Source organism: Rhinatrema bivittatum, chromosome 2 (genome assembly GCF_901001135.1).
Source record: "Rhinatrema bivittatum chromosome 2, aRhiBiv1.1, whole genome shotgun sequence".
In the NCBI taxonomy this organism is placed as follows: Eukaryota; Metazoa; Chordata; class Amphibia; order Gymnophiona; family Rhinatrematidae; genus Rhinatrema; species Rhinatrema bivittatum.
In genome coordinates, this window is record NC_042616.1 from 429247221 (window position 1) to 429273137 (window position 25917).

General features: G+C 44.2%; 1 protein-coding gene across 5 annotated transcripts in view; it reads left to right on the top strand.

Annotated features, from left to right (window-relative positions):
• Positions 1 to 24695, top strand: part of LOC115086156 — a 67738-nt gene extending 43043 nt beyond the window's left edge. For all 5 annotated transcript variants that reach the window (XM_029592661.1, XM_029592660.1, XM_029592659.1 and 2 more), the window contains exon 5: positions 24471 to 24695. In XM_029592661.1, the coding sequence (XP_029448521.1) occupies positions 24471 to 24607 (137 nt within the window). In that variant the 3' untranslated portion in view covers positions 24608 to 24695. The remainder of the gene's footprint in view (positions 1 to 24470) is intronic.
• The last annotated feature ends 1222 nt before the right edge of the window (positions 24696 to 25917 follow it).

The window sequence follows — 25917 nt, forward strand, 5'->3', positions numbered from 1 at the left end:
ATGCATTTGCTGGAAATGAAACAGGAAATTTTAACAAAATTTCCCATTGTTTTTAAAAGAAATAAAATGAATGAAATTGTGTTTGTTTTTGTTAAAAAAAAAAAATAATAATAATAATAAGGCCATCACCACTGCCAATCCCTCTCCCCCTAAAAAAAAAAAACCCAACAACTCCTGAGCCATCCTCTGATCCTCCCCAGCACCCTACCCCCTCCAGGCCCAGACTGACACCATTTTGTGCAGCAAAACGTTACAATAGCACCATTTGTATTAGGAGCAGTGGAGATTGCTCCTGCCCCATGAAGAAATTTGCAATACTAAGCAAGGGATAATAAAACACCCATATAAAAGAAAAATTACAATAAACAGACAATAGGAACAGACAACTCCATCCAACCTGCCACTCGCTACAATGGCTCTCTCAAACCTGCAAAGGTGCAAATGCACTCTTATTCAACAACTTGGAAGTTTCCTCTGTTTATCCTATGGGAATCAAAAACCAAAATGAAATGAAAAAAAAAACCAAAAAGGCCCATGCACACCCCTAAGGGCCATGCAGTTTGCCTGGAGGATTACAACAGACATTATGGTTGATCGGATCGGGATGACAGCTTGCCTGCATTCATGGGTAACCAATCCTGACACCCAAGACATTTAGCAAGGGCCAAAGCAGTGGGAACAGAGGCAACACCACCACAATACACCAAGACCGGGCAAGGAGTAGTAGCGCCTTCCTTTAACCCCCAAAGCACAGGTGCGGAGCAAGGCAGCAAGGAGAAGGCACAGAGTAAGGACTACGTCATCCAGGAGAGTGACATCAAACCCCGAGGCACAGAATGCAGAGCGAGGCGGCCCGCAGGGTGGCGTTAACATCATCTCAAGGCACAGAGGGCAGAGCGAGGCAGCAGCAGCCACCGATGCTAGCCAGAGAGGAGCAGGGGAGGAGAAGGTTTCACTTTGTTGGGATTTGTTTGTTTTTGGTTTTTTTAGGGATCAAATCAAGAGAGAGGCATGACAGGAGGAGCAGGCTGGGCAGCAACGGCGCTACTCAGATCCCATGGCAGCCAGAGAGGGGCAGTGGAGGAAGTTTTTCTTTGTGTGTGTTTTTGGTTTCAGCACCAAAATGCCCTGGAGAAATAAAAAGAGAGAGAGAGCAGGAGGAGGATCAAGTCAGGCAACAGTTGCAATAGTGGCGACAAAACAGCAAGGCACTACTGAGGGCAAAAATGTGGCCTTTGGTTCAGTGACAGTGTGCTCTCCATCCCCCTGCCACTCACATGTAAACACAGGGAAACCAAGCAGAGAGAGGTTTGAACTTTCCATCTAGTGCCAGCTGTGACCGATGTGGACTCATGATGTTCCCCCTCCTCCTCCTCCCCCATCTGTTTGCCAGCCACGCTGTTTGGTGGGCAGGAAAGGAGATGCAGAGGGGACCTTGGCAAGATCAGGCCAGACTGAAGCCTTATGTTCCCAGTATGCTGAAGGGTCTGGGGTGTGATCTGAACGGGCTAGCCCACGTAACTGAAGTTTGTGCACAAGTCTCCTTTTGCAGGAAGCCATCTGTGTAACAGGTAACCAAACCTGACAGCCCAAGGGATGATTCAAATCTACGTCAGCATCCCCAGACAGCTCATGAGAGTGTGTCAGTCAGTTGCTCTCCTAGCTTCTGCATCACCAGGCAGATGGAATTCCACCTGGTATCCAAATCTTGAATACGGTGCATCAGAGGAGCCCGCACTGCTTCCTGCTTCCGCCGCTCCATTTAAAATGCTCTGCTTTTTTCCTGTACCTCTCTATCAGATTCCACAGGACAAGGCCGTAACTTTCCTTGTCCCTCAGCCCAGGTGCAGCAAGTTTACAACATATTGGATCCTCTGATAGCCCTGATCATATTGCTGCTACTGCCTGTAATGAAAAAAACAATAAATACTTCTCTCTCGCCAGCCTAGCTAGCCCTCTGATTGCCTCTAAGATAAAGGCCAAGGTATGGCTCTGGTCCATCACCTAATCGTGCAGCACAACTCAACTTTATCTCTTAGAGCCACTGGCTGCCCCTGCATTATCCGGTTGCCGCCAATGTGCCTTCAAGGAGAGACAGGGTGTGCGCAGCATTCTGGCTGGCTCAGCTGTCACCGGTGAAATGAATGCTACTCCCCCATCACCTAGGCCAGCTGCGCCTACGTCTGGGCACAGCACTGAATGTACACGCTGGGAATCAAATGCCTATGAAAAGTTGTCCTGGAGGTCAGTTTATAATTGGGGGTTAAAAGGTAGAGCAACGCTTACATTTCTTGTCCTCAAGCAACTGCAGGGGCCTGGTGATCCTGGGCAATCCTTTCCCCCAATGCACCACGTCACCACCATTGATGCTGCCTGCCTCTTGCCCTGGGTCATTGATGTGCAACAACATCCTATCTGCTCCATGGGTGCTTTGCCAGTGACGAAGACGTAGGGACTACTGGCCTACGATCTCACTTAGGGAAGGTCCCAGGGTGTCATCTTGGGAGATGGACATCCACCTTGCTGTGACTTTACTCTTGCTGCTGGTGCTTTGAGTGGAGGACGGCATGTCGTCCCCACACCACCACCGCCTCCCCTGAAACCAACACTAGCTAGTGGTATTGCTTTTGCTAATGATACTGCACACAGTCCTGTATGAAAGATGACCCATATGTAACGGCTTCTTCAGTGAACAGCGACCAGAAGTATTTGTTTAGTGTTTCTGCTTTTGTCCTCCGTACATTCCTCCTGTTTCCGAGATCTCTTGTACCTTTTTAAATGCTGATCTTTATCTCCTTATTTTTTTTTCCAGTCACCTCCTTTGAAAAGTGCACTCCTCTCTTTATCCTTTTATTTACATTCCTAATGCCTAAATTTCTTGTGAGCATCCACTTTCGTGCACCCTAACCTTCCAGAGGAAGTCCAAAGGCTGCTGATGTTAGAAGGGATAGGAAATTATGCTTAATGCTGCATAACAGCCCTGGATGGATGGATCTCCAGAGATCTCTTCTTGTTTTCAGATGTTTAGTGCATGTTCTTAACTGTCATGCCAGTCATTAAACAGCACATACAAAAGCAGCCTTAACCTTTCATCTGTATTTTAGGCTAGAATAATTAGAAAAAGTGTCAACACAGCCTTTCAAACCGCAGGCACCGAATAACAATTAAATCAACAAACGTGTAATAGCAATTGCCAAAACCAAACACATAAATTCCCTTAGGATGATGCGGGGGTCTGCACTAAATCTCAAGCTAGTTCAAGGGCATCAGTCATCCAGGGAACTTGCAAATATTTATTTTTTTTTTTTTTGCATTTTGATGGAGAAGTTCATTTGCAGTTGCAGATAGTGTGAAGTGATTATTATTGCATGAGTTTCCATTCTCATTAATCTGCATTGACCACCTCACAGTGCTGTCACAAACACAAAAGCATTTTTATTGTCTCAGGAAATGGGGTTTCACGGCTGGAATGAGTACCTTTTCCGAGGTAATTATGGTATCTTCTTTTCTTTATGGTTTGGATATGTTTCACTGTAGGTCAGAAATTTCCCAGGTGGAAATTTTATACATTTTTACATCAGCAATGTTTAGAACTTTCCATATGTATACAGTTAAAAGATGCCTAAAAAAGAGACCATTAATAGCTCCAACAGCCTGCGCCTTTAAACATTCAACCTTGCACATGTAGCCTCTCTAGCTGGCTATTTTTTGTTTCTTTTCAATTATAATTGTATTTGTGGCAGGCTAACACATTTAAAGTCAAAATGGCATCTTTCAAAAAAATATGGAAAGCAGACCCAAATGAAGAAAATAGGCACGAGCACAAGTTAAATGTAAAACAGTAGATGTGAATCGGTTATTTAGTCTTTCAGATAATAGAAAGACTAGGGGGCACTCCAATAAGTTAGCATGTGGCACATTTAAAACTAATCGGAGAAAGTTCTTTTTTACTCAATGCACAATTAAACTCTGGAATTTGTTGCCATAGGATGTGGTTAGTGCAGTTAGTATAGCTGTGTTTAAAAAAGGATTGAATAAGCTCTTGAAGGAGAAGTCCATTACCTGCTATTAATTAAGTTGACTTAGAAAATAGCCACTGCTATTACTAGCAACGGTAACATGAAATAGACTTAGTTTTTGGGTACTTGCCAGGTTCTTATGACCTGGATTGGCCACAGTTGGAAACAGGATGCTGGGCTTGATGGACCCTTGGTCTGACCCAGTATGGCATGTTCTTTTGTTCTTATGTTCTTAAGTAGTAAGACAAGCCAAGAGAGAATTTGAGAAGAAGCTTGCCATAGAGGCAAAAACTATTAATAAAAATTTTTGAAAGTACATTTAAAGTAAAAGCCAGTGAGGTAGTCAGCTGGTTGGATAGATGACTGAAGAGTAAAAGGGGGTGCACAAGGAGGACACAGAAATAACAGAAAAACTGAATGAATTCTTTGCCTCACTTTTTACTAACGTGGATGGTGGGAACAAAACCCGCATTGGAAACATTTTTTTATGGTGATGATTCTGAGTAATTAAAGCAAATTTCTGTGATAATGGAGGATGTAAAAGATCAAATTGACAAACGAAAGAGTAACAAATCACCAGGACCAGATGGTATCCGCCTCAGAGTCCTGAAGAACTCAAACATTAAATTGCAAACTTATTACTAATAATCTGTTACCTGTAATGCCAGTTTTTTTTAAAAGGCTTTGGTGTGATCCAGGAAGCTATAGACTGATTAGCTTGATGCTGGGAAGATATTAGAAGGTATTCTTAAATAAAAAATGACTGGCCAAATAGAAAGACATGACTTAATGGGAAGTGTCAACATGGTTTTATAAAAGGAAATTCTTGCTTAGCAAATCTATTAGATTTTTTTGAAGGATAAAGATAAAAAACGTAGATAAAGGTGAGCTGACTGATATACAGTATTTGGATTTTCAGCAGGCATTTAACAAAGTTTCCACCACAAAAGGATGTGGAAAGTAGCACAAATCACACAAGTAGATCAAATCCAAAAATCAAAAGGTATGTTGCAAAGATTAAAGGGTCTGCAGTGCAGATACTTTAAAGTATAGAGAAAAAACATTTATTCAGGAGAGAAAATTCACAAGTCCAGGTCACAGAGTGTATAGCACTAACTGAGTTTAGAATGCAGCTCTGTCCCCCAACAGGGGACCGTGTTTTGCTAAATGCTGCATCTGGAGAAACAAATAGGAGTATCTCCAAAACAGCAAACTGTAAAGAATATCAAAATTGAATTTTTGGTAGGGCTAGTGAGTGTAGCATGATGGCAGAGGAGGACTGGTTCAACAGAAAGGGGCGGATTTTAAGAGCCCTGCTCGCGTAAATCCGCCCGGATTTACACGAGCAGGGCCCTGCGTGCCGGTGCGCCTATGTTCAATAGGCCTACCGGCGCGCGCAGAGCCCCGGGACTCGCGTAAGTCCCGGGGTTTTCCGAGGGGGGCGTGTCGGGGGCGAGCCGAGCGGCGCGCCGTTTTCGAGGCGGGACGCGGCGTTTCGGGGGCGTGGTTTCGGCCCGGGGCGGTCCGGGGGTGTGGCCGCGCCCTCCGGAACCGCCCCCGGGTTGCGTCTAGGCGCGCTGGTGCGCGGGGATTTACTTCTCCCTCTGGGAGGCGTAAATCCCCCAACAAAGGTAGGGGGGGGTTTAGACAGGGCCGGGGGGGGTGGGTTAGGTAGAGGAAGGGAGGGGAAGGTGAGGGGAGGGTGTTAGCGAATTCCCTCCGAGGCCGCTCCGATTTCGGAGCGGCCTTGGAGGGAATGGCGGCAGGCTGCGCGGCTCGGCACACGCCGGCTGCACGGAATAGGCAGCCTTGCGCGCGCCGATCCAGGATTTTAGCGGCTACGCGCGTATCTACTAAAATCCCGCGTACTTTTGTTTGCGCCTGGAGCGCCAACAAAAGTACACGAACGCGCCGTTTTTGAAAATCTACCCCAAAGTCTGTAATGGTGTCAATAATGAAAGATAATTGGAGGAAGCGTATCAGCGAGAACTATCGGCTTAAATAGATTATTGTAAATGAAGTCGAGAGTCCTTGTTGGATGTAGAGAAGTAACACAGCAAGAGTAATATAGCTTGAAATTGGTGTATGAAGCACGCAGGATGTATGACCGGAGGAGAATTCGAGAAAATTGTCGGCTTAAAAGCTTTTAAGCCAAAAATTTTCGGCTTAAAAGCTTTTAAGCCAAAAATTTTCTCTAATACTTTAATATAAGAACATAAGAACATGCCATACCAAGGGTCCATCAAGCCCAGCATCCTGTTTCCAACAGAGGCCAAACCAGGCCATAAGAACCTGGCAAGTACCCAAACACTAAGTCTATCCCATGCTACTGATGCTAGTAATAGCAGTGGCTATTTTCTAAGTCAACTTAATTAATAGCAGGTAATGCACTTCTCCTCCAAGAACTTATCCAATCCTTTTTTAAACACATCCTCTGGCAACAATTCCAGAGTATAATTGTGCGTTGAGTAAAAAATAACTTTCTCCGATTAGTTTTAAATGTGCCACATGCTAACTCATGGAGTGCCCCCTAGTCTTTCTACTCTCCGAAAGAGTAAATAAGCAATTCACATTTACCCGTTCTAGACCTCTCATGATTTTAAACCCCTCTATCATATCCCCCCTCAGCCATCTCTTCGCAACACACTTTTTGTTTTTTGGATTTAACAAAGTTTCCCATGAAAGACTCTTCAGGATGAGACAGTTGACCTACTGTGGATTGGAAACAGGAAACAGAGGGTAGCGTATTCCACTTGGCAGCTCTGCCACCGAGCCATCAGAGCCACCCCATTGGAGGAACTTCAAATGGCTGTTGTCACATTTTGCAAACTGTTACTTGTGAATTGTGCTGCACTGTGTTAGACAAGCAGCTGAGCTACCAAGCCCGCCCTCATATACTCATTCAACTCCATCAAAATGCTTTTTCCACATCCAAGGACAAAAGTATTGATGGAGTCTGTGTATCCTTTGCAGCAGTGTCTCCCAGACCTCGCCTGCAGGCACAACTAAGCAGTCTGGTTTTCAGGTTATCCTCAAAGAAGATGCAATGAGGATAGATCTGCAAACAGTGCAGGCCTAGTGTATGCAAATCTATTTCATGCATATTCATTGGGGCTATCCTGAAAACCAGATTGGTAAGGTGTGCCCCTGGGAGAGGGTTGGGAGGCAACGCTTTGCAGCATGGGTAATGTCAAATTACCTTTTGTATATTGTTTGGTGCCTGCCGTCCTGGAATAATGGACTCTGAGACTTTCAGGTTAAAGCACCGTTTTAAGCTTTTAATTCGTACGCTCTATGGTAACACTACTTATTTATTACCGGCCTTTCTTCTTTCCAGCTTGTTGTAAGCTTCCAAGTTCTCTCTCCCTGTTGATTGTAACTTTGACTTATTCCTTCCTTTTGTTATCTTTCGTTTACTTGAATTGTTACTCCAGTTATACCCTTGTTAAATTGTAAACCGATCCGATATAGTTATTTACTATGAAGGTCGGTATAAAAAAACTGTTAAATAAATAAATAAATAAAATAAGTCCTGAATGATATAAGTTTATCAGTGTGACCATAATACTGAGGGGCCAGTTTATAATAATTTAATTATTATTTTGGCAATGTCTAAATTAAGCAATGAGCTTGATCTATAAGAACCACAATCAGATTCCTCTTTGGTGGATGTCGAGCTAATGAATTTCCAAACCCAAGTTCAAGGCAAGTTACATTCAGGTACCTTAGGTATTTCCCTCCCTCCAGCAAACTTACATCTAAGGCCCTGATTTACGGGCCGATACAGTAAAGTCTGCTGGAGAGCGGGCAAACACCCGCTCTCCCGGCGCGCGCACTGGCCACTCGCTGGTGCGCGCGATGCAGTATTTAAATTATGCCCGGTGGTAGATCCGGGCAAAAGAAGGCCCTAGGGACACTAGCGCGTCCCTAGCGCCTCCTTTTTGACAGGAGCGGCGGCTGTCAGCGGGTTTGACAGCTGACGCTCAATTTTGCCGGCGTCGGTTCTCGAGCCCGCTGACAGCCACGGGCTCAGAAACCGGACGCCGGCAAAATTGAACGTCCGGTTTTCGGCCCAACAGCCGCGGGCCAAATTCAATTTTTTTTTTTTTTTTTTTTTTACTTTTTTACTCTTCGGGACCTCCGACTTAATATCGCCTTGATATTAAGTCGGAGGGTGCACAGAAAAGCAGTTTTTACTGCTTTTCTGTGCACTTTCCTGGTGCCGGAAGAAATTAGCGCCGACCTTTGGGTCGGCGCTAATTTCTGAAAGTAAAATGTGCAGCTTGGCTGCACATTTTACTTTTTGGATCCCACACACATACCTAATAGGGCCATCAACATGCATTTGCATATTGGGGGCGCTATTAGGTGCCGCGGGTTGGACGCACGTTTTCCTCCCCTTACTGAATAAGGGGTAAGGGAAAACGCGCGTCCAATAGCAGGCTCCAATGGAGCGCACTGTACTGATTCGGCCTGTCAGTAAGGATGTTTTCCCCTTCTGTGTCTATGGGAAAAAAAAGTTAGCAAATCAGGCCCTAAGTTTGTTCCTGAGGCAGTGGAATTGATGAGTTGACTTGCCGAAGCTGCATCAGTAGGAAAAGCAGGATTTGAACCCTGTCTGCCCTGGTTCTTAGCCCACTAGGCTGCCTCTCCTCTAATGCTAGCAGACGTTCATGCCAAAGCCATAGCAGTTGCCCATCAAAGAGAATTTAGGAGCTTTGAAAAATAACCCGCTATCATATTCTTTAAAGTTTTATAAACTTTTGTGGGTAATCCATTCAGTCCTGGAGCCTTGTTAACCTTTAAAGGGATTTTTTTGTGTTTTGCTTTGTTATTTGACCTTGTACCAATATGAACTCACATGAATTTTTTTTAGTGAAAAAAAAATTGTTGGCACTAAAAATTCATGTGAGTTCATTTTGGTACATTGTTGAGTTTTGGCATTTTTTGTTTTGTGATTGTTTGTTGACCTGGCAGTTTCCTGTTCCTTTGTATTTCCATCTTAGTTGCAACTGGGGCTGCAATCTGGAACCTTCATTTACAACTAACTGGGTATTTTCCCCTTATTTTGTTTTCTACCCCACCCCCAAGATGCCTACTCTGGCTGGAGCCCATACACCAAGACTCCATCCAGAACCCTGCAGTCATGAGGCTGAATCCTGCCACTAGCTGTCACCCTTAAGTAATGACCAAGACACTCTTCTCTCCCCTCCCCCCACCAAGGCTATGAATACTGCCTCTGCACCTCCCCACTGAAGAGCAGAAGACCCAGCTTGGAGACTAAGCTGGCACTACCTCTGACCCATCAGGATGACCCTAAACTTTGAGGATTTAAGGGGTAATGGTATAACAGCTCATATAAATTTGCAAACTGTTAAGCACCCAAGTTGCATCATTTGTCAAAGTGAACTTACACCAGTTAGTCCACTTTGAAAATGGACTATTTAGTGCATGTAGTTTTGCTGAAAGAATTTACATGCATAATTTTTTAAATCAAAAAATGTGTGTGAATCCCAACCTCACCCAGACTCCACCTCCTTGAATGCCTTCCCCCACTGTGTGTAGAAGAATGTACATACAGCGTATATGTACATCATTTTATCCCTGCATCAATTGCACAATTTTCTTGAGGGCCATTTCTGCAGGCAAAGCACTACTTGACTCTCAGAAGCCCCTTTCAAAATTACCCTCTTAATGGCTAGAACATCTAATGGTGCAATAAACTCCTAGCATTTTCCTCTTTCCTTTGCTTGCATAACTGGAAAACCAACATCCTGCAGGTAGTTTAAGATATCCTGCTTATGATTCAAATGGCCAAACTGTGTAGAACTTTCTGTGACAATTTAGAAAGCCGTCCTGGATTTCCTGATTGATTGTAGTCATTTGCCGTGAACTGTTTTTAATTACAGGTACTTGTATATTGTTGTGAAGGGGAAAACGTATGCAAGTCAAAAAAATACCTTTCTTGTGATAGATTTGCTTTGCCTTTCTAAGGTGCTCTTTCTCTTTGGACATGGTCATCTGCAGTTGATCCCTCAAAGGGGGCAATTTTCAAAGTCATTTATCCAAGGACATTTAAATGTCTCCAGGCCAATTGGCCTGTCTTTGGGCTGGCTAAAATATACGTGCAGGATTGCATAGTGTGTGTACTTTTAGCTGGGGTAGAGGCCTTTCCAGAGAGAAACAGCACGCGTGCACGGGAATCTCCAAAGTCTGCATGCTACCTTTACCCCTCAGCCCCCACTTCACGTTGCAGATGCAAAGTTGAGACGGGGGTTTAACATGTGTATGGGCGCCAAAAGCACTTTGCACTTTACGATGACGCAAGGTACTCAAAAGTGCCTCCAGCTTCTGGAGGCCTTAACTTCAGGTGCTTTCTCCCATACGCGTCTCTGTTTTCTAGGATCTCAAACTGTTGCTTCTTTGAGTCTTTTTAATTTCGCTGCATCTTCTTGGAATTTCATTTGTATGACCATTTTAAATGTACCGTGGCCCATCTCCTCATTATCATTAATACAAAAATGCTCCTCAATGGCAGCCTTAACTTCATCTAATATTGCCTTATCCCAAAGATTGCTGTCATGTAATATCCATAATTTTCTTGTTGGTCTCTTTTTTATTTCCCTTACCCATTTATTTTTATTTATTTATCGAGTTTTATATACCGTCGTTCGGTTTCACCATCACAACGGTTTACAAAGTTTCGATGTTTAACAGAGTGTTCAAAAATACATACGCATGTTAAGGTCATATGCTTGTTAACATAGTTATCTTATTCATAATCATAGCTTGGTTGTAGATTGTGCAGGTTATCATACGTGTTTTGGATTGGGTCTGCATGTTTATGCAGTCATAGGTTGATTTGGTAGGCTTTGGTGAACATCCAAGTTTTTAGTTCTTTTTTGAAGGTTTTTATATTATGTTGTGTTCTCAGTTCAGTTGGAAGTTCCATAGTTCGGGGCTTCCTAGGGATTATGGTTCTCTTCCTAGTTGAGGTAAGTTTGTGACGAGTTGGTGGAATTTTTAATAGACCTTTGTTAGCTGAATGGAGATTTCGATTTGGTGAATGGAGTTTTATGGATGCACCCATGGAAAGGACCTAAACATATATCCCCTATAGGAGAAGAGAGAAGAGGCGAGATAATAGAGACATTCAGATATGTCAAAGGCATCAATAATGCATATGCAGTAAACCTTATTTTAGAGGCAAGAATGCTCTAGAACAAGAACGCACATTATGTTGCTCCAAGGGGATAGACTCAGGAGCAACATCAGAAAATATTTCTTCACGGAAAGGATGGTGGAAACATGCAATTGCCTCCTAAGGGAGATGGTGGAGATGGCAAGAGTAACAGAATTCACGAAAGCCCAAGCTATGCACAGAGAATCCCTACGTGTGAATAAAGTATGGCGTTGGGCAGAGTAGATGGGCTGTAGGGTCCTTATCAAGTATGTTCAAATTCTGATGACGAGAGGAAAAATGGTGTAACTGTCCTCTGAATCAACATGATTAATTAGCCCCAGATCTGTCAACGAAGATTTCAGGCTTGGTCTGGCTTTATTCCATTCTTTTGATTTTTTTTTTAAATTGGAATTGTCCAAAAACAGGTGTAGACGTGACACTAAAGTCACCCCTAGGATTAAAAACCCCTGAAGCAAGTGCAGCCCCTGCTGGCATGATGACAGGGGGAGGGCCACGTTCCCCAGGAAAAGCGGCTTGGCCTGGTGATCGCCCTCCTCCGACACGGTTGAAAGCCCGCCTGGGTTGCTGAGAGCGTGCTCACTTCTTGCCATGGGGAGAAAGAGGTGTTCCCGTGTGCATGCATAGGACAGGGGAAGGAAAACAGCCCCCATTCGTTAACAGCGGGCGCTGCAAAGCACTTGGAGGCCTTTAACACTTTGGGCTTTGCAGCGGCTGACTTCTCCCAAGATAAACAACATGGGGAGTTTCTCTTTTAAAATCTGTGTAAAGCGCCTGGGTTAAAACTGCCTGTGTCGCTTGCAACTAGACAGGCTACTTGGAAACTGTCCCAGCTTAAAAAAAACAAAACAAAAAAAACAAATCCTGGTTCTCGTTAATTCTTGTGGCGTTGCAGGAAATATTTGTAAGCCATTAAACCATCAGCATGTGAGGTTGTATATATATATATATCAAATTATAAATAATAATAAACAACGTACATCCCACTATGATACATCGCAAGTGTGGATTATAAGGGCAATCTGCATATTCCCCAGAGTGCTGGGTGCCTGCGGGGCTGCAAGCCTCATTTCAAAGGGAAACTGTGTGTACAATTTGTTTTCGATAGTCCCCTGGCAGGACAATGCCGCAGGGATTCTGCACCCCACATACTCTGCAGGTGCAAAGAGCGTGCGGGTTTATCGAAATTAAATTCCTGTGTATACTGTACCGGGACCACCCCTTCTCCCTGTATGGGGGGAGTGTGCGTGTGTGCAGCTTTCGAAGGATTTTCCCCACAGTTAAAACACTAATTTACCTGTGGCACTTCCTTTCAAAACTGACCCCTCTATTCTTTTTGCATTGGTGGAAGAAAAGGGTGGGTGCTTCCTTCTCCTGGTCCTTACTGTGTGTCAGAAACAGATTGAAAGGAACGTGGCGGGGGGGGGGGGGGGGGGGGGGGAGGTTCAAGATGAGTACATGAGATTCCCTTGCAGCATGCGTTAGGACTGAGGTTGCATGATAACATCCCATTAAGTCTGGACCATCTCCGTGGCAGCACTGCATGGAGAGAGCAAGAGATCTGGACCCAGATCCCAAGCCCGGCATCTTTTTCTTGGCTTGGTTGGGGAATGGGGATGCTGAGGAGGCAGAAATCACAGTCCCTAGTGCAAGCCTAGGAATCAGACCCAGGTCTTTGCACAGCGCCAACGCCGAGCCAGTCCGCACAGTGGGGTCATCTACCAGTCAGACTCAGGGTGCGCGCCGTGCTGGCTTCTGCATGGGGTCTGGGGCCTGTGACCCCCAGACGAGGAATGTTGAGACGGCTGGACTAGATGGAAAGGGGGAGAAGGTTAAAAGTGAGGAAACCCCCAGATAGCTGCAGGCAAAGTTTCATGGCACTGTCACCCCCGTAGATTGAACTGGAAGCCCAAAGGACCTGGATAAAATTACCAAGTTTAAAAAAAAAAAAAAAAAAAAAATCACATCGGGTCACGAGGAAAAGAGGAAGGAAGGGTTCGGCAGAACAGATTATTAACATCTTATGGTCCAATGTTGGTAGCTGTGTACGTTTGTAAAATGAATGCTTGCAAAACATGTTAGCAACGAAGTGCCTCATGCACGATCTCCTTAACCCTGGACTTGCCCCAGATAAAATGATAATTTATTAGAATTTAGAAGAACTACAGTTCCTGTAATGCTCTGACAAGCCACAGTTTGTCAGTTAAACTGACAACTGAGATAAGAGAGAGAGCCGGTTGTAGTGTCCCTCGTTGCACAACCAACCACCTCCCGCCCCCTTCCACCCTCCCGCCCTCCCCCCTCTTATCCCGACTGAAAGACTGAGCCTTTCCCCACACTCTCTTCCAGCAACCAGTTTCCTTTACAACGGTCACAAAGAGCAAACTATTATTAGCGTCATCCCTACACCTTCCATTGAGGTTTTCATCTGTTGTGCAGCCTTTGCTGCCCCTGGAGACTCACACCCCACACACACGCAGCCTTTCGGTAGCAGCAGCAGCAGCAGCAGCAGCAGCACTGTGGTTCTGATCCAGCCGCAACGGTGACGGCTCTCACAGCCTCCTCTAGTTACCTGCCACACCCCTTTAACCTGCACCCCGACTCACATGTCTGCACGGCGGAGGTGGCTAGCGTTTTACCGTGCAACGGCGCAATCACGTTACCAAAAAAACAAGCAGCCGCCTCCTTACCGGAAAGGACGGCTTTCCGAGAGAGCAGCGCAAGGCCCTTTTTGGTCACGGCAATGCTGATCAGTGCTTCCTGAGCTTCCTTGTATGGACCTAGAGGGGAAACAGCAGGAATGACAGTGGTCTGTGGCTCAATAGCACTGCTGTCCTTATAGGAACCCTCTGGTGCCATCAGCTCAGCCACTCCGGCTTCAGGCGCGCTGACAGGGCAGCACCAAACAGGCCGGGAGAGCCGGGGCATGGCGCTGACTGCTACAGGAAAGGGAGGAAGCCAGACAACCCCCGCGCTGCCTCCACTGACCCGGGCCTCAGCAAGAAAGGGAGGAGCCCGTGCCACTGCCACAGGAAGGGCAGGATTTACCATTAGGTGGAGTAGGCACATGCCTAGGTGTGCCTGCTTTATTGGGGGGGGGGGGGGGGGGGGAGCAATGTTGAAGGGATGTCGGCTTTGCAGTGACTCCCACCTCCTACTGGACAGGCTCTAAATTTCATAGAACAGTGGTTCCCAAACCTGTCCCTGGAGGACAACCAGCCAGTCAGGTTTTCAGGATACGCATAATGAATATGCATGAGGGAGATATGCATGCACTGCCTCCATTGCATGCAAATTTATCTCCACTGCATGCAAATTTTATCCAGGGCAGTTTTGGGAACCTCTGACATAGAAGACCTCCTCTATAGCTGGAGTAAAACTTGACGGGACCTCAGCAGCAGTCATGGCAGGATGTCTGTCTGAGAATGTAGGGTGTGTGAGCCCAGCATGTGCTGACAGGCCCATCCTTCAGTGGCTCCGCCCCTGCTTACATAGGTTTCCTGCTCCTATCGGGAGTCCACCTGTGTTTTAATGTATGTGGTGATGGGGGGTGGAGGAGGTTCTCCTCCAAATTTCAGAGCTGGTCTGTGAGTGGCTGGTATCACTGCCGAAGGACTCTGCATCTCTGAGTTCACTCCTATCCTACTGTTGCTATTGCAATACTGCAATACTGCCAATACTGCCAATACTAGGGAGATCTGAGTTAAACAGAGGAGTAGCGGAAGCCAAGGCTTGGGGCAGAGTTGGTAACCCTAGACACCCCCACCCCTTAGAGACACAAGTCCTTGAAGGAACTAAGAGAAGGAAAATGGTGGAATTATAATATTAAAGCACCTGTGCAGAGTAGGTGAGGTAAATATCCCTGTCTGGCAGCCATTAAATACTACTGAGTTAAATATGCAAAGGCATTGAGCCAGATAAGATGCAAGTTATCCAGCTAAATGTTGACTTTTGAATATCCCTGGCAATTATCCATCTACATTTTAGCTAGATATGGCTAAAATTTGTGCAAATAAAGTAGTGGTGTTTCCGGGCAGGACTGAGATAGCCGATTAACTTAATTTACTTCCCCTGACATACACAGCTACCCTGTAAAACGTTATGCTTCACTTTCCTCTATATTTTGATACATTTATCTTTATAATGCTTTCAATTGTAAAAAGTTTAATTTCACCTTCCTATATATTTTGATACATTTATCTCTTTTATGCTTTCAACTGTATCTCTGTATTTACACATGTTCCTTGTTTCATTGTAAAGCGTCTGTTGCTGACTTATGTTTAATGTGAACCGATGAGATGTTCCCAACGTTCATCGGTATATAAAAAACTTCTAAATAAATAAAAATAAATAAATGTGCTATGTCCAAGAAGTGAGCGGGAGGAGGATTAAAGTTATCCGGAAATGTGCTGCTGAATATCCCTGTGTTTGCCGCTACATAACCAGGTAAGTTATATCTGGCTATGTTGGACTTAGGGCCAGATATTCGTACGTACGCGCGGGCATAGATTTGTGCACGCAACCCAGCGCACAAATCTACGCCCGATTTTATAACATGCGTGCACCGAGCCCTAGGGGAGCCCCCATGGCTTTCCCTGTTCCCTCTGAAATCGGAGCACCTCGGAGGGAACTTTCCTTCCACCCCCCCCCCCACCCTAACTAACCCACCCCCCAGACCTACCTAAATCCCCCCTTACCTTTATTTTTTAATTTACGCCTGCCTCTGGGCAGGCGTAGGTTGCGCGCGCCGGCCGAGTGCTGGCGCGCGATCCCCAGGCCCAGCGGCAGTGGACAGGCCTCCGGCCACGCCACGCCCATTTTTTCAAGCCCCGGGACTTACACATGTCCCGGGGCTTGCGCGCATCGCCAGGCCTATGCAAAATAAGCTCTGCGCATGCAGGAGCAGGTTTTCGGGGTTACGCGCATAATATACGCGCGTAACCCTTTTAAAATCTGCCCCTTAGCCGAATAAGTACAAACATAGCTACATATCCAGCTAACAGACCGATACAGTAAACGGTGCGGGAGAGCAGACGAGCGCCTCTTTTTGGACAGGAGCGGTGGCTGTCAGCGGGTTTGACAGCCGATGCTCAATTTTGCCGGCGTCGGTTCTCAAACCCGCTGACAGCCACGGGTTCGGAAACCGGACCCAGCAAAATTGAGCGTCTGGTTTTCAACCCGCAAGCCGATTAAAAAAATATTTTTTTTAAATTTTTGATTATTTTAAATTTTTGGGACCTCCGACTTAATATCGCCATGATATTAAGTCGGAGGGTGTACAGAAAAGCAGTTTTTACTGATTTTCTGTGCACTTTCCCGGTGCCGAGAGAAATTAACACCTACCTTTGGGTAGGCGCTAATTTCTGAAAGTAAAACGTGCGGCTTGGCTGCACATTTTACTTTCTGTATCGCGCGGGAATACCTAATAGGCTCATCAGCATGCATTTGCATGTTGCAGGCGCTATTAGTTTTTTTTTTGGGGGGGGGGTTTGGACACGCGCTTTTGGCCCCTTAGTGAATAAGGGGTAAAACTAGCGCATCGAATACGCGCGTCCAAATGCGGGTTAACAGTGCGCTTCGTTGGAGTGCACTGTACTGTATCAGCCTGTAAGTTAGCCGGATAAGTTCTGCCACCACGATTACCCACTGCCCACCCACTAGATAGCCAGTTATCTACTTAGCCGGATAAGTGACTTATCTGGCTAAATGGGGCTGAATATTGAGTCCCTGAAGTGTTAGGACATGAATTCATAAACTCAATAAATCTTCTATTTAATTTTTCTATTACTAATTTTCTTTTCTGCATGCTAAAATGCACAATCAAAAGGAAACCTTGGGGTCTTTTTTGTATTGTTTTGGATTGGAATAAACATGAAATAAAACAAATATTATTAATGTTTTCAATGTTGTTTTAAATGACTGCACATTCCCAAAACACATTGAGGCCAATAATCAAAAAAGCCTTCAACTGTTATCTTATTTGGGTATAGTTAGCCAGATAAGATATCCCAGATATTCAGTGGGATAAATGTCCTGCTGAATATCCCTGAATTAATTTATCCAGGTAAACCTACCCAGATAACTTTGAAACCTAACCAACTAAATTTGAATATCAGAGCAACACTAGATGCATCAGGAGTCAGATGCAAGATCCAAGCTCCTGGTAAGAACAGAAGAACATGCCATACTAGGTCAGACCAAGTGTCCATCGAGCCCAGCATCCTGTTTCCAACAGTGGCCAATCTAGGCTACAAGAACCTGGCAAGTACCAAGATCCCATGCTACTGATACCAGTAATAGCAGTGGCTAAACTCTATGTCAACTTGATGGACAGCTAAGGGACTTCTCCTCCAAGAACTCATCCAAACCTTTTTTAAACCCAGTTATGCTAACTGCACTAACCACTTCTTCTGGCAACAGGTTATAGAGCTTAATTGTGCATTGAGTGAAAAAGAATTTTCTCCGATTGGTTTTAAATGTGCTGCTTGCTAACTTCATGGAGTGCCTCCTAGTCCTTCTATTATCCAAAAGAGTAAATAACCGATTCACATTTACTCATTCTAGACATCTCATGATTTTAAAGACCTCTATCTCTTCTCCAAGCTGAACAGCCCTAACCTCTTCAGCCTTTCCTCATAGGGGAGCTGTTCCATCCTCTTTATCATTTTGGTCGCCCTTCTCTGTTCCTTCTCCATTGCAACTTTATCTTTTTTTGAGATGCGGCGACCAGAATTGTACACAGTACTCAAGGTGTAGTCTCACCATGGAGCTCACCATGGTTGCCCTTAAAGGTCTGAAGGGATGCGGGAGGGACAGGAGGGTATGAGGTGACTTGGCGGAGGTAGGAGGGGAGGAGAAGGGTACCCCAAAGCTGCAGCTCTAACAATTTTTTTTTTTACTTTGAAGGATGGAGGATGGGAGGAAGGATTTTGGGCCTAGTGGTCAGCAATTTTAATACTCATTCTGGGGACACTCAGGGGGGAGGAGAGCCGGGAATGGTTTGCTCAGGAGGTGGGGGTTTTTTTTTCACATAAGCATTGCTTAACTGGTGATATTCTTCGAATAGTGCGGATTAAGTTAAAGTTATCTGGGAACATGTTTTATCAGGCTAACTTACCTAGCCATTTTGTATTGAATATCTACTTACACATGACTTACAGTTTTTTGCTCTGACCATGCCTCTCCCACATAGTGTTAGAAGAGACCTGAGCAGGTTGTGAACATGTATTGGAATTTAGTAGCATGCGCTTTGTTGTAAGAACATTTGCCATAAAAACATAAGACTTGCCATACTGGGTCAGACCAAGAGTCTATGAAGCCCAGTATCCTGTTTCCTAGCCAGGATCCTGTAATCCTGTGGTCAATCCAGGTCACAAGGACCTAGCAGGATCCCAGTGGGTAAATAGATTACAAGCTACTTATCCCAGGAAAAAGCAGTGAATTTCTGCAACTCTGTCTTAATAATGGTTTATGGACTTTTCCTCCAGGAACTTGTCCAAACCATTTTTAAATGCAACTACACTAATAGCTTTCACCACATCCTCTGGCAACGAATTCCAGAACTTAATTAAGCACTGAGTAAAAAATATTTTCTCTTATTAGTTTTAAATGTATTACCCAGTAACTTCATTATGTGTTCCCTCCTGCTCATGGACCCCATCCCACGAGCAGGCCTCCACATACCACTATCATTGCTGCTATTGGCCCAACGCCACTCTTGCAGTAGGAGGGGCCCTTGCTGTCCTCCAGTGTGGCGGGGAAGTCGCGCTGCTGAATTTGCTTCCGTGGTGGGGAAGCTGCTGCCGAGATCTTCCTGTCGTGGCTGGGCTGCTACCGCTCGCTACTGCTCAGGGCCTTGTTTGGGCGGCTGGATGCCGCTGATGCCATCTTTGCAACCTAGTGCCACTGCTACCGACTCCGCCGGGATCTTTTAGGGCAGGCCGCCGCCACCGCCATCTTAGGCGGCCAGATGCCTCGCCTGTCACCTGTTCTCGCAGCAAGGGAAGCCTCTGCCGCTCTGACGCCATCCTTCGGCCTGGAGGCCATTCCCGATGCCTGCCTGCTCCCTCCATTTGCATAGCAGGGATGCCGCTGTCCGTGGAGGACCTGGGCTCTCCTCTAGGCACCAGCGCACACCTCTTCAATCTATTTAAAGGGCCAGCAGCGGGAAAAGCCCGCGGCCCCACCAGAAGTCTTCAACTTCCTGCTTCAGCCTTATAAAAGGACTCAGTTCCTGTTCCTCGAGGCATCGGACTTCATGGTTGTCCATGTTCTTCTGTGCCGGTCCAGGTCCTCCGTGGTCTTCACTTGTCTAGATGGCTTCGTTCTGTGTTCCTGGTCTCCTCGTCCTGATGTTCCTGGTCTTGTCCTTCATTGGAGCTCCTTTGTCGCCTGTTCCATGTCCTGATGTTCCTTGGTCCTGATGTCTAGAAGTTCCGTGGTTCCATTCCTGAGTCCTGAATGTTCCGTGTTCCTGATGTTTTGGTCCTGATGCCTTCGTGTTCACCTCTGCAACCAGGTCCCAGTTTCTATTATTCGAAAGTGAAAATAACCGAGTCACATCTACTCGTTCAAGACCTCTCATGAACTTAAAGACCTCTATCATATCCCCTTCAGCCATCTCTTCTCCAAGCTGAACAGCCCTAACCTCTTCAGCCTTTCCTCATAGGGAAGCTGTTCCATCCCCTTTATCATTTTGGTTGCCCTTCTCTGTACCTTCTCCATCGCAACCATATCTTTTTTGAGATGCGGCGACCAGAATTATACACAGTATTCAAGGTGTGGTCTCACCATGGAGCGATATAGAGGCATTATGACATTTTCTGTTCTATTAACCATTCCCTTCCTAATAATTCCTAACATTCTATTTGCTTTTTTGACTGCTGCAGCACACTGAGCTGACGATTTTAAAGTATTATCCACTATGATGCCTAGATCTTTTTCCTGGGTGGTAGCTCCTAATATGGAACCTAACATCGTGTAACTACAGCAAGGGTTATTTTTCCCTATATGCAACACCTTGCACTTGTCCACATTAAATTTCATCTGCCATTTGGATGCTCAATCTTCAAGTCTTGCAAGGTCCTCCTGCAATGTATCACAGTCTGCTTGTGATTTAACTACTCTGAATAATTTTGTATCATCTGCAAATTTGATAACCTCACTCGTCGTATTCCTTTCCAGATCATTTATATATATATTGAAAAGCACCGGTCCAAGTACAGATCCCTGAGGCACCCCACTGTTTACCCTTTTCCACTGAGAAAATTGACCATTTAATCCTTCTCTCTGTTTCTTGTCTTTTAACCAGCTTGTAATCCACGAAAGGACATCGCCTCCTAACCCATGACTTTTTAGTTTTCGTAGAAGTCTCTCATGAGGGACTTTGTCAAACGCCTTCTGAAAATCCAAATACACTACATCTACCAGTTCACCTTTATCCACATGTTTATTAACCCCTTCAAAAAAATGAAGCAGATTTGTTAGGCAAGACTTCCCTTGGGTAAATCCATGTTGACTATGTTCCATTAAATCATGTCTTTCTATATGCTTTACAATTTTGTTCTTGAGAATAGTTTCCACTATTTTTCCCGGCACTGAAGTCAGGCTCACTGGTCTATAGTTACCCGGATCGCCCCTGGAGCCTTTTTTAAATATTGGGGTTACATTGGCTACCCTCCAGTCTTCAGGTACAATGGATGATTTTAATGATAGGTTACAAATTTTAACTGTTCCGAGTTGTCTGACTCCTTCCAAGTTCCAAGTCTTTGTCTGAGTCTTCCGAGTAACCTGAGACCTCATCTGAGTCCTTCCAAGTTTCAAGTCTTCGCCTGAGTCCTTCCAAGTTCCAAGTCTTCGTCTGAGTCCTTCCAAGTTCCAAGTCCTCGTCTGAGTCCTTCCAAGTTCCATCTGAGTACTTCCAAGTTCCAAGTCTTTGTCTTGTTCCTGCCTTCAGCCTGTATCTGGCCTCACGCATTCGTCGTTCTCAAGCGGCGGGTCCAAAAGGGCTTTCGAGTGGCCGGAGGGCTATTCCTGAGACCAGCATTGCGTTTCTGGGTCTTCTTGGTGCGTGTGGGTCCAGTGGAGGGCTGATCCTGCTTGCTGCCTGTTCATAGTTCCTCGCTTTAATTCCAGGCCTGCTTTGTTCCTGCACTGCCCGTGCTTGCATGTGCTCACCTCCCACAGTGTGGCTTGGGGGCTCCTCTCTGAGTCGTGCTGTGGTTCAGGGGCTCACGCTCTCCCATGAGCTAGAGGCCGCGCCCGTATCAGGACCTGTAGATTGCGGTCACAACACCCTGGTCTTTGTATTTTTCAAAAGTGTAAACAACCGATTATTTCATTCCCCTCACCATGTTATATTTGTTACCTTGTTATCATGTTATAATGTAAAATAGGGCAGAACTCGCCCTATCCGCCCAGTTACCTGTAAACCGATGTGATATCTCGATTGAATGTCGGTATGTAAAAGAAAGAAAGAAATAAATAAATACAATTATTTTATAAACCTGAATCATGAGGAGGAGAGCTTTTATTACAGTAAGACTGAAGAGCCACTGCACTGGTTTTGATTTTTTTTCCTTCTGTAAAGAAATGTTATTGTACAAGTAAACACAGTTTCTCTTCAATTAACTAGGACCTGGGAAAATTGCCAATGGGATGATGACATTTATTCTTTGTTTCTTGTTGTCATGCCCATTTCCACAAACTGGGAACTCATGAAGAGGCAGCAAACTGGGAGTCTGTGATATAACGAAAAGATGAGGCTAGGGAAGAGCGAATTAAGGGCCTGCTTGCCATATTCTCCTTTCCAAGTTAATGGAAGAGGAAGCACTGTTTTTTTCCTGAAGCAGAACCTTACTAAAAAGAAGAACATCTCAGTGGTTCTTCTTTATGTTTATATATAGTAAGGGCTGTTCTACTTCTGGCAAATTAGAAGGCAGCTGTGAATGCTATAATAGAGCACTGATGATAACCTGAGCCAGGTTGGTCTCGCTATAATAAGGGCTGGCGACTCACTGCAACATAAGCAACGTGAAGCTCGTTGAGAAGTCATAAGCCATTCGGTTAGTTTCAAAATGAAGAGGAAAAGGGTGCCTAGATAACAGTTACCATTATGGGGAATTCGTTAAGGCCAAGGAAGAGTAGTCTCAAAGCACCATTAGTAGTTGCAAAATACTGATCTTGCAGCTATCACCCATTCAGAGGTTATTTCAAGGTTAGATTACTGTAATTTCCAAACAAAGATCTTAGGAGGCTACAGATTCTGCAAAATACAGCTGCATGAATTCTGTTGAGAAAAAAAAAAACAAACCTGTATAATTATATTACACCTTAATTGGCCAATCTCTACTGGTTACCTGTAGTGACCTGGGTTTTGTTTAAAATCCAGTGTATTGTGTTTAAGGTGCTGCCTGGGGAAGCTGAGGCACATAGCAGATCTGTTGACTGATTTTGTACTGATTAGGATCCTTCATTCATCCCAGCAAGCCCTATTTGCGGAGGTGAAACTTGTCTCTGTCAGAAAATGTGCATTTGGTTATTTTGTGTCTCATTGCTGGAATACAAATTGTTTTACTATGCTGTCAGCTCTTTGGCGGGAAAGCATGGAAGAAATACAAAATTGATTGATTTAGGCCTGGATTTAGGCATAGTCAACATAGGCAACTGCCTAGGGGTGCCAACTTTTGAAGGCCCCAAATATCCAGATCACAGAGGAGCCTGCTTCTGCTTGCTTTAGGACTATTGTGCCTGCAGAGCTTCAAAGGCATGCCTATGGGCACCAACATTGTAAATCCAGACTTGGATTGTTTGCATGATTGATGCTGTGTAGATTAATGCATCCATGAGATTGCCAGGTACTAGATTCAGAAAATAAAAATCCCATATCCCGTCATCCACTCATATACATCTGTTGACTGATTTTGTACTGATTAGGATCCTTCGTTCATCCCAGCAAGCCTTACTTGCGGAGGTGAAACTTGTCTCTGTCAGAAAATGTGCATTTGGTTATTTTGTACCTCATTGCTGGAATACATTACCAGTGGAATTACGAACTGAATTAAAATTCCATGATGTTTACCAAGAAATTGAGGGCACGGCTCTTTCAGAATGTGTTTGGAGAAATATTAGCAATAAGCAGAGAGGTATAGATCCTAAATCTGAGATACTTCTGTTCTATTATTCGTATGTTCAGAGTATTGTTGTAAGTGGATTAGGGGGGAGAGCATGGGGAATGATTTTATTTGTGATATTATTGTTTGTTATATCAATATAAATTTGCTTGCTTGTTCCAATCGTCACTGGTATAAGTTTGCAGCTCACTCTGCTAGTAGAGCATGTAATAATATGCAATTCATTAATCAATCAATACAGGGCTGCCATATTTCTAGAGGGAGAGTTGTGCTTTTGAATTTACATCCCAATCCACTGTGGTATTCCTTCTCTTCCAATGGAAATAAGTTCTTTAGGTAGTAAAATGCATTAGTATGCCAGGATTGGTATAGCGCCTCCCTTCAGACATTGGGTCACTGGCTCCATTTTATTGTTTTCAGGACAGGCTGATCCAGTCCTGGTTTTACTCCCACGGTAGGCATGATGAGGTAGTTCCTGCTTTTCTTAGGGAAATAAGATGTACAATTGTATGCAGGGAGGGGGTAATATCAAAACAGGATCAGTCTGTCCTGAAAAAAAAAATTGGAACAAGTTGGTTGGCACCGCTGCTCAAGCGTTGCTCAAGCGGGCCCTAACCAATGGAACTCTTTTCCGGCAGACCTTAGGCTCGAACAATGCCCAATTAACTTCAAAAAAAGACTCAAGACCTGGCTGTTCAACTATCACTCTCCTACCGTGGTCATCACATCATGTGTCCCACTGCTTAATTAATCCAGAATCAAATGCAATTTCCCCTGCCAACGATTATCCACCTGTTACATGACTTTCACTTGATTGATAATATTCACTAATATGTTAGATTCATTAATTTAAAATGTTGTTTCTCATAATGTGTTATGTAACTTAATCATTTCCCAGTTCTTCATCTCCCTGTTCTCTGTAAGACACATATCTTATGTCATCCCAAAGTTATATGTAAACCGAAGTGATTAGTAACATTTTTACCAGAACCTCGGTATATAAAAATGTTAAATAAATAAATACATAAATAAATTGTCAATTTTCAGTGTTTCTGATTTTTTTTTAAACGTTCACCTCTAAAATCAGTCCTAATTCTTGTTTTGCCTTTATGTGAACAGTGTATGGCCCTGTCCCTCACACCCTGTCTGAGGAGTGGATCGCCATGCAGACAAAGAAAATGCTTGACATGAGAGTCAACCAAGTCTCGGGCTTCTCTTCCCACTGGGACTATCAGAAGAATGAGTGGAAGAAATGAATGCCAACTGGAGAGCGTTTCTTCTTTTATAAAATGTTATTTACTCAAAGTAATAATAAAAACCAAAATGAAGTCTTTTTTGTAAAACATAAAAGTCGAAGTGGTTGTGTATTTTCCAGGCCTTCTTTATTTTCATGATGCTGTCTCCAGTCAGAGTAGTATTTTATGGAAATCATAAAAGAGACACCAGAGAGGTTGGCATTTTGCATGGTAACACTGTAGACTTGCCTAGGCTAGCTGTACTACAGAGGCAATAGATTTAGATTTATTTAAATTTATAAATCGCCTAATCACAAAAATGTGTCTAGGCGATGAACAATAATGACATACACACTAAAAGAACATAAAACATATTAACTGAAATACACTCATTAAAAACAAATAATATAAAACTGAATACAAAACCAGTCAGGTAAAATAATTAAAAATAGCTTGCTTGAAACAAAAAGGTTTTGAGGAGAGACCTACGTGTTTTAACAGATTCGCACTGCTGAATTTCTAGAGGTAAAGAATTCCAGAAATTGGGTCCTGCTACAGAGAAAGAGCATTCACGAGTTGTGTGCAAATGAGCGACTTTTGGGGAAGGATCATCGAGGAGATAGTGCTGTGACGAGCAAAGATTGTGAACCGGTTGATAAAACTTGAGAATAGAGTTTGCCCAGGGACATGAAATATCATTGATAAGTTTGTGAGTGATAGACCAATTTAAAATTTGACTCTATCAGGAATAGATAGCTAGTGAAGTTCAATAAGAGTTGGAATAATGTGATCAGAACATTTTGTACCTGAGATGAGATGTACAGTTGAGTTCAACAAAATCTGCATAGGACGTATTGTGGAAGACAAAATACCAATATAGAGACTGTTGCAGTAAACTAAAATAGAGAAGACAGATGCCTGGAGGACAGTTCGAAATTCAGGAAGATGTAGCAATTTTCTTAGACCAAGAAGAGTTCTTAGTCTGTAAAAGCCATGTTGAATTACTTGTTTTATTTGAGGTTTGAAAGAAAGAGAACTGTCAATTATGACACCTAAGCTTTTTGCTTGCCTTTGTAATGTGAAAGAATGACTGTCGAGGCAAATGGATGTTTCTTTAAGAACATAAGAACATGCCATACTAGGTCAGACCAAGGGTCCATCAAGCCCAGCATCCTGTTTCCAACAGTGGCCAATCCAGGCCATAAGAACCTGGCAAGTACCCAAAAACTAAGTCTATTCCATGTTACTGTTGCTAGTAATAGCAGTGGCTATTTTCTAAGTCATCTTAATTAGTAGCAGGTAATGGACTTCTCCTCCAAGAACTTATCCAA